The following is a 12,418-nucleotide window of genomic DNA, read 5'->3' as shown; positions in this document are numbered from 1 at the left end:
CTGTGGCCTATTCTAGTACTCAGACCCTGCAAACTTGCCACGCAGTGTTTCTGCGACTGCATTTTAGCTGCACAACTTCTAATGTTTGTTGCAGGGTAAATCTCGTTTTGTGTCTCAATTTTTTCAATTTCCTGGTTTGCCCCTCAATTAATACACTCCAATTTGTTAAATTTCGTATTGCCAACATGCTGTGTGTAGCCATTGTCTCTCAGATAATAATTGCAATTAAGATAAAACCTGCCTTTTCTCTCCTTTTTAAATCGGCCTTAACCAAGCTGCTTAAATACATAGCCACTGAAGCCATTAGTCGCTGAAGGTGTCCATCTGGATCGCATTATTCTGTAACATTACACACAGCTAAAAGGCATCTCCCAAACATGTAATGTAAAGGATTAGTGTTTTTTTTTTCAAGGTTGCCATTGAAGCCACATTAGTTTTTTCCCACTATTTTAAAAACATTTGTTTTTGCTATGGTAAATGTCTTCCATTTCAATGACTGCAGTGTTCAGTTCTCCATGTTCTTTTTTGAAAATAGTTTTTCTATGAGCCCAAAAACTGGCCACAATTTATCAACAGGATTTGCCCTCTACAGTAGACTTCAATACTATCCACTGCAAAGTTCCTTTTTTTCCCATGAGTTAAAAAAAAAATGAATGGAGTAATAGATACACCGCGCAGGGATTTGATCAGAAAAATATATACTATAGGAACGCTGTAGACTCAGTATAGCCAGGGATTAAAAAAACAGAACAGTGGGGGGGGCTACAAACTTTGCCATGCTTTTACTCCTCTGTGTCTACATTTGGTATATTTTTCTGTGACCGGTGGTAGACAAAAATGGAAGTGCTGGAATAATCTCCCCACCACTTCCTGTCTATTAGACAAAAGTCATACAGAATATGAAGTGATATTTTGAAATTTCATTGCTGTCTGTGTCACCATGAAATAGATTTTCACTCACTTCATGTCCCGGTGATGAATGTCAGAATAGGAAAAGTAGAGAAGCAAAAAATCTCTTCTATGGGGATAGGCATGTTGTAACCCTTCTTTGCTTTTTCTAAGAGCTCATTCACACTTGTGCGACTTGTCATGCGACTTTGGGGTCCAAAGTCACATGACAGGTCACACCCCATGTTTCCCAATGAGTACCACTCATATATGTGGGACTTCAAGTCGCAGCAACTTGAAAGTAGTTCCTGCACTATTTTGGTCTGACTTTCATACGACTTGAGGGCCATAAACTTCAATGTAAACCCTCCAAAGTCGCATGAAAGTCGCACCTGAATGTTCTATATGCCACTTGTGTGCAACTTTGTACAGGGCAAACAATCATCCTTGGTCAAAACCAAAGCCGCACTGATCCAAAGTTGCATCAAAGTCACACTGCAAAGTGGTAATGAAAATCACATCACATCGCACAAGTCTGAATGGAGCCTAAAACAAACAAACTAATAACAAACCCCATAAAACTGTCTGGGCTTTAAGGGTTTGAGCTTCTGAGTACATTTTGTTCTGTGATCATTTGCAGAACTGTTCAGTATTAGCTTTTTTGTTTTATTGTATTAAATATTGCTGTTGGTGAAGAATTGGTTAGCATCTTTGCGAAGTGAATGAGCAATCACCTTTAGACTGTGGTTGACAATGTAAAGGGCGCACCTTCTCCTTTCACTCTGTTAGTCAATACAGCAATGCATAGTCATAATATTACTATCAGGCAAATTCCAGGAGCCATATAAACTTAACATGGGGGAAAAGATAAAGAAAATCTTGTGTATAGTTTGCATGAGATTGAAAGCAACTGATATTTAATGGTAAGCGATAAGACAGGAAGCTTAAACATTATCTCGGTTCCAAAATATAAGTAGGACTAAATACCAGAGAGAAAAAGGCTTGAACAACCATACTGTACATTCGTTAATTAATGTATTATATTTCTAATGTTTTTGATCATCTCTGTATTTTCTTAAATAATACCAACTAATAATACAGCCTCCTGACACTGAGACATCCCGCTTTACTATGAAAAACAGCAGATTAACTGTCTCCAAAACCGCTTGTTTACGACAAAGATGGTTCTAAACAAACGACCAAGCCATGCTTTATGTTTAGTAAAGGTAATTTATCAAAAGCACAAGGTAGCCTATTAAAAGTCATGAACAATGCACATTACTATCATACATTGATGAGCATGAGAAATGAAGAGATAGGCTAAAAGAAAGCTGGCTGCACTCCAGCACATGTAAAATTTTATTTGTTTGGACCAATGAAACACAAGGCTGTCATAATTCAGCCTGCAGTTTTCCTGCCTGTGTAATTCTTTCCTTCTTGCTGCAAAGCTTCTCCTAGTTCTCTGATTCCTTCACATGTGTTGTTTGGCTTCTGTGCTCACTTATGGGCATTTCCTGCTATTCTGTGGGTTTCCCTTCCATCACTTCCTGGCCCGCCTCCCAGTTTGCTTCCCCATATAAGAAATGCTCGCACTGAGCCCATCTTGCCTGAGCAATTTCCCAGTTCTCTGAGCTCCTGTTGGCCTACTAGTATGTGTATTCTGTGTCTGACTTCCCATGTACCGACCCCGGCTTCATTTACCATCCTACTTGCCTGCTGCCTGCTCTGACCTTGGCATATCTCCTGAATGTCCTTTTGTCTTCTCCCATTAGTACTCTGCACGCACGCATCATCTCCATATCCTCAGCTGGATGTACCTGGGGACCACGACCTGCTTCCAGCTTGCTGCAAGTCCATCTCCACCTTCAGGGGGATGGGGTTTAGACTCCACACCCTGGGGACCCCTAAGTTGGTGATCTACAAGAGCTCACTATCATTGACACCTCACAGGAACCTCCTCTTCTGACGTGTTTTTATGATTGGGTCCATATTTGAGTGAAACTTGTTAGCAGAGGAGGTCCCTGGCAGGGCTTTGTGTTGCATTAGTTCTGAACAATGAATTTTTGCTCACACTCAATACCATGGAGTGTAGTCATATTTCTTTCCGTTATTGGACTTTCCTTTTGGGGCCAGAACAAGCTCTGGTTTGGTGTAAGCACCCTTGAGCGGAGGAGGTGAGCGAGTCTAGGGTTGGGAGCAGCATATATTTTGACAAAACAAAAGAGAAACAGTCTGCTTTTTGTTTGGCAAAGCCAAGCATTATTGTAATCATTTGGTTTTACTCTGTATAAAATGATATTGTGCAGGTATGGCTTCAAAATCTTCAAGCAACTGCAAAGACACACACAGGAAGGCACAGAGGCCTAGTGCATTACCACCATACAGCTTTATTTTATACTAAAAGACAATTACTTATTCACAAACATAAGTATCAACAGGTTAGCTCTGAGGAAGGGAACATGTCCCCCTGAAATGCGTCAGCCTTCCAACCGTGAACTACATGGCTATGTGACACTGCCTATGGCTGGAGTTTCTATGTGATTTGCCTGTTGATACTTATGTTTGTGAGTACCCAATTGTCTTTTAGTATTAAATAAAGCTGTATAGTGGTAATGAAAAGGTAGAAAGGGCCAGTTTACTGTCCTTAGGACTATAGGGGAGCCGGACTGTGCCCAATGGGAGTAAGCAATGTGTGATCTTTGGTATTAGGGGGAGAAATAGTCGGTGTCAGTGGGAGAATAGTGCCCCATTTTTGTTGTCAGTGGAAGGAACTCTTCCTCATTATTGGTGTCAGTGGAAGGACTAGTGCCCTATTATTGGTGTCAATGGCAGGAATAATGCCTCAAGGGCCGAATAAAGGCAAGCAAAATGCCACATCCGGCCCCAGGGCCACAGTTTGGAGACCACTGCACTAGGCGTTTGTGCCCTCCTGTGTGTGTTTTTGCAGTTGCTTGAAGATTTTCTGATCTGAGGAAGGATGCATGGGGTTTAGCATTGCATTTGAACACCATTAGGAGTACCTCTACTTGAGTGCCTAAGTGTTATTGAGACAATTGGTGAAGTATGTGTTGATTATTCTCAATTGACTTCATTTTGTCCTGTGCTCTGTTGTTCCTACTCAGATACCACTAACAAAATCATCAGATGGAAAAGGGTTTTCTCGCCCTGCACGGCCTGCAAATCAGCGCCCACCTTCAAGATGGGCTGCAGCAAGATCGCCGACCATACTTCCTGCTGTGAGGAGAGCAACGCACTGACCTCTGAAGCAGAGGGATTTCAAACCTGGATGAAAAGCCATGAATCTGGTTCTGAATTATGTAGAGACTTCCAATTTTTACAGCTGACTCTTAAAAGTGCTAAAGGAAAGCTAGGAGATAAAAGCGAGTGAAGAAGGCAACTGACCTATAAAAGAATCATCACTAAATGGCACTTTGTGTGAAATGGACTGTTGTGGGGACAAGTAAAGGCAGCTAATGTTCCAGAAAATGCAGATTTTCATCAAAGAAGCTCTTAAAATATATTGTATTGCATACAAACTTTGCTTCCTGCACATTTGTTAAAGGAACAGTTACGCAAAAAGCTAATGCTGGAGAGCACTGATGTACAGTAACCCTTACCTTCAAGTCAGAATTCTGCTTTCATCCGTTAAGAGAAATCAGAACAATGATATATAATTTCTATAACTTCAAGTTATTCATTTTTACACACAGTTTGTTGCATAGTTCAGGACTACACAAACCTCAAGAGCCAGATGATCAATCTGAATACTAGACACTCAACGTTTTGAGGTCTTCTCTCTAGAACATTTTGAGGCCTTCTCTGTAGTAAATGGAAGCATCTGTTTCCATGCTTCTAGAGTTGACTGGCTCCTGAATTATGCATCTAAGCTGAAAACTGATGTAAAAATCCTCAGTGAGAAAAACATAATTTAAAGGGGAAAATGTAATATACAGTATATTAAGAAAGTAGAATAATTTAGTAATTTCTTGCATCATTTACCAGAAGCTCAATTTGCACGATCGTTCCTCATAGCCACCTCAGCAAGGTTGACTCCATGCTCCTTCTTCTGTTCTCTGTTGGAGCCCTTGCTCCATTGCTATAACAGAGAGAGGCTACAGGTTTGGGGAAGAATGTGAGCTCTCCATGTGTCAGTAGTCCAGCCAAAGTGGTCGATCCCCTGGTCCAAACACTGGGGAGGGGGAGAATGACATCATTGACTCGGGTAACCTCTAACACCAGAATTTACCCAGGGTGGGCATCTGAGGTGGGAAGTTTGCAAGGGAGCATAGAGTGATGAGTATAGCTTGCTGAGGTTGTGGGCTAGTAGAAAACACAAATGGGCAAAATGACATCATTGATTTGGATAACCTCTAACACCAGAATTCACCCAGGGCGGGCTTCTGAGGTGGGACGTTTGCGAGGGAGCATAGAGTGATGAGTAAAGCTTGCTGAGGTTGTGGGCTAGTAGAAGACACAACTGGGCAAAGTGACATCATTGACTTGGGTAATCTCTAACACCAGAATTCACCCAGGGTGGGCTTCAGAGGTGGGAGGTTTGCGAGGGAGCATGATGAATAGAGCTTGCTGAGGTTGTGGGCTAGTAGAAGACACAAATGGGCAAAGTGACGTTGTCTTTGGTCTTCTATAACTCAGTGAATGTAATCTGCAACCCTTCTTGAAAAATATGCTGATGTAAATGAAAATAAATGTTACAGTTTTCAGTTAGGCCATACTGGAACCTTAAACTTGCATTCAAAGAGGGGAACAGTGCAGTTATTGTACAACACTACATACCATGAAACCGATATTCAATATGTAAACAGCAAAATGGCTTCCCCCATGTTTATATGTATCTACAAACTTTACACATAACGCATACACTATAGCCTTCCTTATGTGTATACATTTACAAACTTTACACATATGGAAGGTTTTTAAAACTTTACCTCTTATTGATGAAATTATATAAATTATGCTGACTACATTCACAAACATACTCTCTTTTTATAAAAAAAAAAAAGAAAAAAACTATAGTTTCCCTTTAAAGGATAATTGTACTGATACCTGTATCTCGCAGTTATTCTGGGTTTATACTGTGATGCTGAGTTAGTGTGTGCGCATTAACACATGTTATGTCCTGTGCTTTGCATTAAGACAGCCTTTTCAAATGAGGCAGAAAGGGCATTTTCTGCAGTGCACCATATGGCAATGCACGTTTTTTGTGGTGTCATTCACAATAAATTACACCGTATCACACCATCATGTTATGTTACGTCATTGCACCAGTTACTACAACGTGACCAGGGTCTTAATCTAAAGGCATGATCTTCCCATGCATACCTTTTGAATAGTAGCTAAAAATATAATTACTTATAAATAAATAATGAGGGTAAGCGTGTTTAAATAAAACTTTTTGCAAACTACCATGTTCCTTTAACACTTGTGCTCAAGGGTAGCTATATTAACAAAGTTTTCTAGCATCACCACTCTCAAGTCTTCAGTGTTTTATGACTAGCAGAACTATATTTCTGTACTTTTAGTATTGCATAGTTTTTTTTCATTTTGTATCATTGGTCCTTTTTGGGTAAAACTAAGTAGATATTTGTACAGTTCCATTTTGTTTAAATATTTTCAACATTTGAACAGTTGTAAATGTCATATGCATGTCACTTAATCATCTTGCATGTCTTGGATGATGCCACGTACTGAGTTCAGACATTGCAGGAGCAATGTTAACATATAAACCACAGAACATACACTTCTTATTTAATCTTAGCTTTCTTTATTTGTAAAATTAAAAAAAAAAACAATATATCAACTATACTTGCAACTTTTTCTATTAGCCAGCAATTATGCTATTTTTTGTGTACATCTGAAGAAAGATTTCATCAGTATAAATGGTAGCCCCAGTTCAAAGGCATGTTTCTCAGTTAATATATACTCTGCTGTCTTTTGTTATTTTTATGGAAATTTATTTAATTCCATTGTTGAATTAACCAAGTTTCTAAAGCTGTAAGAATCTCTTCTGCTTTTATTTCAATGATCCTGTGAGACAGTTAACAGAAGCTTTTTTTTTTTTTGGTAGGCTGGTGGATCTTATCTAGTAACTGAAGTATAGCAATCTGGTAAACAAACACACATTTCATTTTACTGTGGTCTGCCAGAACACATGATTTTGCTAAATAGCTTATTTTATAATATGGCTTTTTATGTGTAGAGCCATTCCAAAAAAAATGTATTATTCTCATTGCATAGGACCATTCAGTGTTACTTGCCAAATTGTAGTGTCACAGTAGTCCTAGTTCTGTTGCGTGGATCCATTTTGCCTGTGAAATTGAAAAAGTCATGAATACAGGATGTTTGATGTTACGTTTTACTTTGGAGTGTTTGTAAATTGTTGATGGGAGCAAGGACTAGCACTTATGTTATTACCATCAGTACACTGTTAGCATGCTCTTAGTCGCTTTTAGTCAATGGGTAAACTTTGTTGACTGATATTTTAGAACTACAGTACACTTATAAATTTAGCCTGGATTTTGGCATCGGCTTGTGTACACAAATATTGCATCAGTAGCTACAAGATATATGGCAACTGTGGAGCCAGCAATCTTACACTCTGCACCTACAAATATGTTTTCACCATCTCCAGTTAGATGTAATAAATTATAATCCTGCTGTGAGTAAATTACCATCTTGTTGATGAAATATCTTTCCTATGGCCAATTAACCATTGTTGTTTTAGTCAGGAAGTGTAATGAAAAAAATAAGTTGCATTATTACAAAAAACTCGGGTCAAATTACATTAAAAAAAAAAAAGATATTGCTTAAGAATGAGAAGCTGTTTAATTAACTAAATGCAACCCAACCCAACAATATTTTCTACTTTCTTTGTATGGAAAAAGTAGCTTTTATTCAAACCACCTACCTTATAAACATACAGCCTACAAGACTTGTTCAATATGGCAAATAGCTCTTTAATTAAAGGTTTGTAAATCCAAAAGCAAACATTTTAGCTTCCCAGTCCTTTGGTGGTGTGCCTACATTAGTTTTCTTTTCTTTTTTTCTAGGCTTTTTTCTTTAGTTTATAATGGTAATCCTGCAGATAACAGACGTCCTGTATTTGTGTTGCTGTACACGCTTCCCCACTGAATCTGTTGAGGAAGCCATGGTTGCTACCCGGGCTGGACTTTAAACATGTCTGCCCTTTTCTCCATTCCCTAAGGATTGATGGGATTAGTAGTTTATAGAAGAAAAATATCCTTGTGCTTTCTGGTTTTCTGTCAGTCTTATGGGAAGTGACACTGCATCTCTGGTAAGATCAACAGAAACAGAACCTTGCTGAAAAGGCTCTTGGGCAGCACAGTGGCTAAATGGTTAGCAGTTCCGCCTGGAATTAGTAGGATCGTTGGTTCGAATCCCAGCCATGGCACCACCTGCCTGGAGTTTGCATGTTATCCCTGTGCCCGTGTGGGTTTCCTCCAGTTTCCTCCCACGCTCCAAAGACATGTTGGTAGGTTAATTGGCTCCTGTCTAAATTAGCCCTAGTATGTGTATGTATGAATGTGAGTTAGGGACCTTAGATTGTATGCCCCTTGAGGGTTAGGGACTGATGTAAATGTACAATATATATGTACAGTGCTGCATAAATTGATGATGCTATATAAGGACCTGAAATAAATAAATAAACCTGAAAAAAAGCCTTCCTAAAATGGAAGGTATTCATGTCTTATTACATTGCATATCCCAAAAGCCTAATTTCAGGACAATGGGCTGAACCATGCAAATGGTTGCTTTACACCCCAAACATCTGGAGTATAGTGCAAATATAGCTCAAAAGTATAGAGCAATGTATTCTAAACTGCAAACACTGCATGTGTTCTTCTATGGTGTAGGGCTTTGGACTATACACACGCAGGTTTGGATTGCATCTGCCCAGTGGGGTGTAAAGCAACTATTGCATGTTCACTGTCCTGAAGTGAGGAATAATCCTCGTACTTTTGGGATATGTGATGGAATGAGACATGTGAATACCTTATGCTTTACTTTGCTAATCACAGATTAGATTGAAGACTTTTTGATTTCTTTAGTTCCTTTTTATCATAACCTGTATAGTATACTAACCTGAAGCAAGAAAACTAATGCGGACACCCCACCTAAGGACTGCAATATATTACATTTTTTGTTTTAGGCCTAATAATCCTTTAGGTGTGGTAACCCATAGCAGTCTATGTAAATTCAACTTTCACTGATATGGCTGTAGTAAAATTATATCTGGTTGGTTGCTAGGGCTTACTGTGCTTTGTATATGATCACTTGGGTTTGCCTGGTATTATTGAATAAGGCCATATAGGTCTGCGTTCATTCCTCCATAATGCTGATTGACAGCCTCTCATAGTTACATAGTTAGTCTGGCTGAAAAAAGACAAAAGTCCATCCAGTTTAACCATTAAATAAAAAGGTTGTAATCCTACACCCACAGTTGATCCAGAGGAAGGCAAAAAAATCACAGCAAAGCATGATCCAATTTGCTCTTGCAGGATTAGAATTGACCATGTTCAGATACTGACAGCTAAAATGTACCGAGGAGGGGTGGCTACATGAAGGAGCTAAAATTCAAATATTTATACACGTGCCTAACAGCGGCATAGGGTACCACAAACAATAATGTTTTCAACACAAAGAGTTATAATTATTCTGAAATTGCTCTGGGGTTATGCTGAAAATAGCATTTAATGAGTTAGCCTTTAAATCATAACTACATTATCACTATAATGGGGTCAGTATCAGTTGAAAATGAGTTTTTGACAAAATCCACAAGCAGTCATTTGGGTCCCCTGTAGCATTTAAATGCGTGGTCACAACATCGTGTTGACACTGCATGCACAGCTTTATAAGTAGAGGTGCACACAGACTTGAGTGGCAATTTATATGTGCGGATGAATCTCTTTTATATAAAGATCATGGCTTGTTTTCTATTTAGGAAGAAGAAGCCATTTTTGCTCCATAATTTCTATGTGTAAGAAAAAGTGATGCTCTGCACTGTGTAGGAGTTACTTATTGATGCTCTCTAGTTTACTCCAGCCCGAATAAATCCACAGGCCAGTGATTTTCCTAACATCTCTTCTCCTAGTATGCAGGATCTATACAGCTCTTATGCACAAGGGAAATTCCTTACATTTTCAGAGATTTTCACATCACTGAAGGTTGTCTGAATGCTATTAAGGCTGCTTGGCATATTATTTTTAACATTCTGGTCCAGAGTGAGTATTTGATGTTTTAACTACACTGCATTATCCATTTAATATATTTATTAATTTTATGTAAAATAGGGGTTGTCAGATTTGAAAACCAACAAGCTTTGGTGCCTTTAATTCTCTGTGATCTGCATTGAGTTTTATATGGCTGTATGAATAAAGTGTTCTCTGAAACAATAAAATGATTAATGTCTGCAGACAGTTGAGAGTGTTCATTTTCTGTTTTTGAAATATGCTGCCCTGTGATATTGCTGACACGAGATATTGTTAAAGGGGTGCTGGACATGGATTTTGGCAGGTTATCAAACTGTGGGCAAAGTCTTTACTTGAGTCCATTTAGGTGTCCTTTTATGAAACTGAGATCAGCGGCGATCCTGAAGATCGTTGCTGATCTCCGATCAGTGGTTTACGAAACAGATGATCAGCGGAGAACATGTTCTCCACTGATCATCTCAGCACACAGACGGCCAGTGTATGAAGGAGTGATGTCAGCCCTTCAATGGTGATCTGTGTTCTCCCTCCAGATTCTCCAGCCCAGAGCTGGAGAATCGGAGGAACCGCAAACAAAGCAGCGGTAATTTACTGCTGCTTAGTTAACTGTGTTTGACTGATCTCCTACTGTAATCTCGCGAGATTACAGTAACAGCAGCCGTTTTCTAGCGTTCAAAGTGTTTGTAGATCGCTTCTCTTCTCATTAGGAGAAGCAATCTACACCACTTCATGAACAGGCATTCAGAGGAGAACTGATCCTCTAAGAATGCCAGAGAACTGAGCAGTGGTCATTTCCAGCTGCATAATAAAAGGACACTTTAGACACAAAGACAGGGATCCCCCCAGGAGAAGACATTCACCCAGATGGAGAAATCTGAGTGTAACAGGTGAAAGAAAGCACCAAATGGAAAATGTCTTAGGAGTTTTTATTGTTCAACTGGTTACAACAAGCAAGGCAAAAGACAGCTTTTGGTCTACTTGTAACCAGTTGAACAGTAAGAACTTTGTACTCAAAAGATTTTTTTTTATTTGATGCTCTCTTTGACCTTTTACATTGCTTACACTGGGCAAGTATATATTTATGTCTCATACACACACTCATAAATACTCAAACAGTGCTGAAGCTGCTAAAGCTAAGGGCTCATTTACACTTGCTTCAAACTGTGGCTTTGAACACACTCCGAATGCCAGTCAAAGCCCCTGTCACTAAATAAAATGGTAAGCTTACAGTCCTGTTCACACATTGTGTTTGCTTTGCTTAAAAAAGTATACCCCGTGTCACTTTCTTGCTTCAAAGCTTCTCCAAAGCCTCCATGAAAGTTTACGCCAAAGCTTGCTAACAGCACCTGCAGCTTTTCAGCTTTTATTCAGAGTTTGTACGCTTTGTTTTGAAGGTATTCAGGTATGAGCTATCCCAGGATGCACTGGGAAACCAACAAGTGAACCGAAAAGACGTCACCAGCAGTCACATCCACGTTATGTACAGTGGGGATCGAAAGTTTGGGCACCCCAGCCAAACATTTGTATTAATGTGCATAAAGAAGCCAAGGAAAGATGGAAAAATCTCCAAAAGGCATCAAATTACAGATTAGACATTCTTATAATATGTCAACAAAAGTTAGATTTTATTTCCATCATTTACACTTTCAAAATAACAGAAAACAAAAAAATGGCGTCTGCAAAAGTTTGGGCACCCTGCAGAATTTATAGCATGCACTGCCCCCTTTGCAAAGCTGAGACCTGCCAGTGTCATGAATTGTTCTCAATCATCGTCTGGGAAGACCAGGTGATGTCAATCTCAAAGGTTTTAAATGCCCAGACTCATCTGACCTTGCCCCAACAATCAGCACCATGGGTTCTTCTAAGCAGTTGTCTAGAAAACTGAAACTGAAAATAGTTGACGCTCACAAAGCTGGAGAAGGCTATAAGAAGATCTCAAAGCGTTTTCAGATGTCAATATCCTCTGTTCGGAATGTAATTAAGAAATGGCAGTCATCAGGAACAGTGGAAGTTAAAGCAAGATCTGGAAGACCAAGAAAAATATCAGACAGAACAGCTCGCAGAATTGTGAGAAAACCAATTCAAAACCCACGTTTGACTGCACAATCCCTCCAGAAAGATCTGGCAGACACTGGAGTTGTGGTACACTATTCCACTATAAAGAGATACTTGTACAAATATGGTCTTCATGGAAGAGTCATCAGAAGAAAACCTCTTCTATGTCCTCACCACAAAAATCATCGTTTGAACTTTGCAAATGAACATATAGACAAGCCTGATGCATT

At 39.3% G+C, this 12,418-nt stretch overlaps 1 protein-coding gene across 1 annotated transcript in view; it reads left to right on the top strand.

The window, feature by feature from the left end:
- KIAA0408 (KIAA0408 ortholog) overlaps positions 1-10,339 on the top strand; it is a 71,335-nt gene extending 60,996 nt beyond the window's left edge. The window contains exon 7 of the mRNA XM_089686461.1: positions 4,011-10,339. Within this exon, the coding sequence (XP_089542587.1) occupies positions 4,011-4,145 (135 nt within the window). The 3' untranslated portion in view covers positions 4,146-10,339. The remainder of the gene's footprint in view (positions 1-4,010) is intronic.
- The last annotated feature ends 2,079 nt before the right edge of the window (positions 10,340-12,418 follow it).

The sequence above is a fragment of the Staurois parvus genome, unplaced genomic scaffold, assembly GCF_062004578.1.
Source record: "Staurois parvus isolate SC_StPar_1 unplaced genomic scaffold, SC_StPar_1.0 ptg000397l, whole genome shotgun sequence".
NCBI lineage: Eukaryota > Metazoa > Chordata > Amphibia > Anura > Ranidae > Staurois > Staurois parvus.
This window is presented reverse-complemented; position numbering and strand designations above follow the sequence as displayed.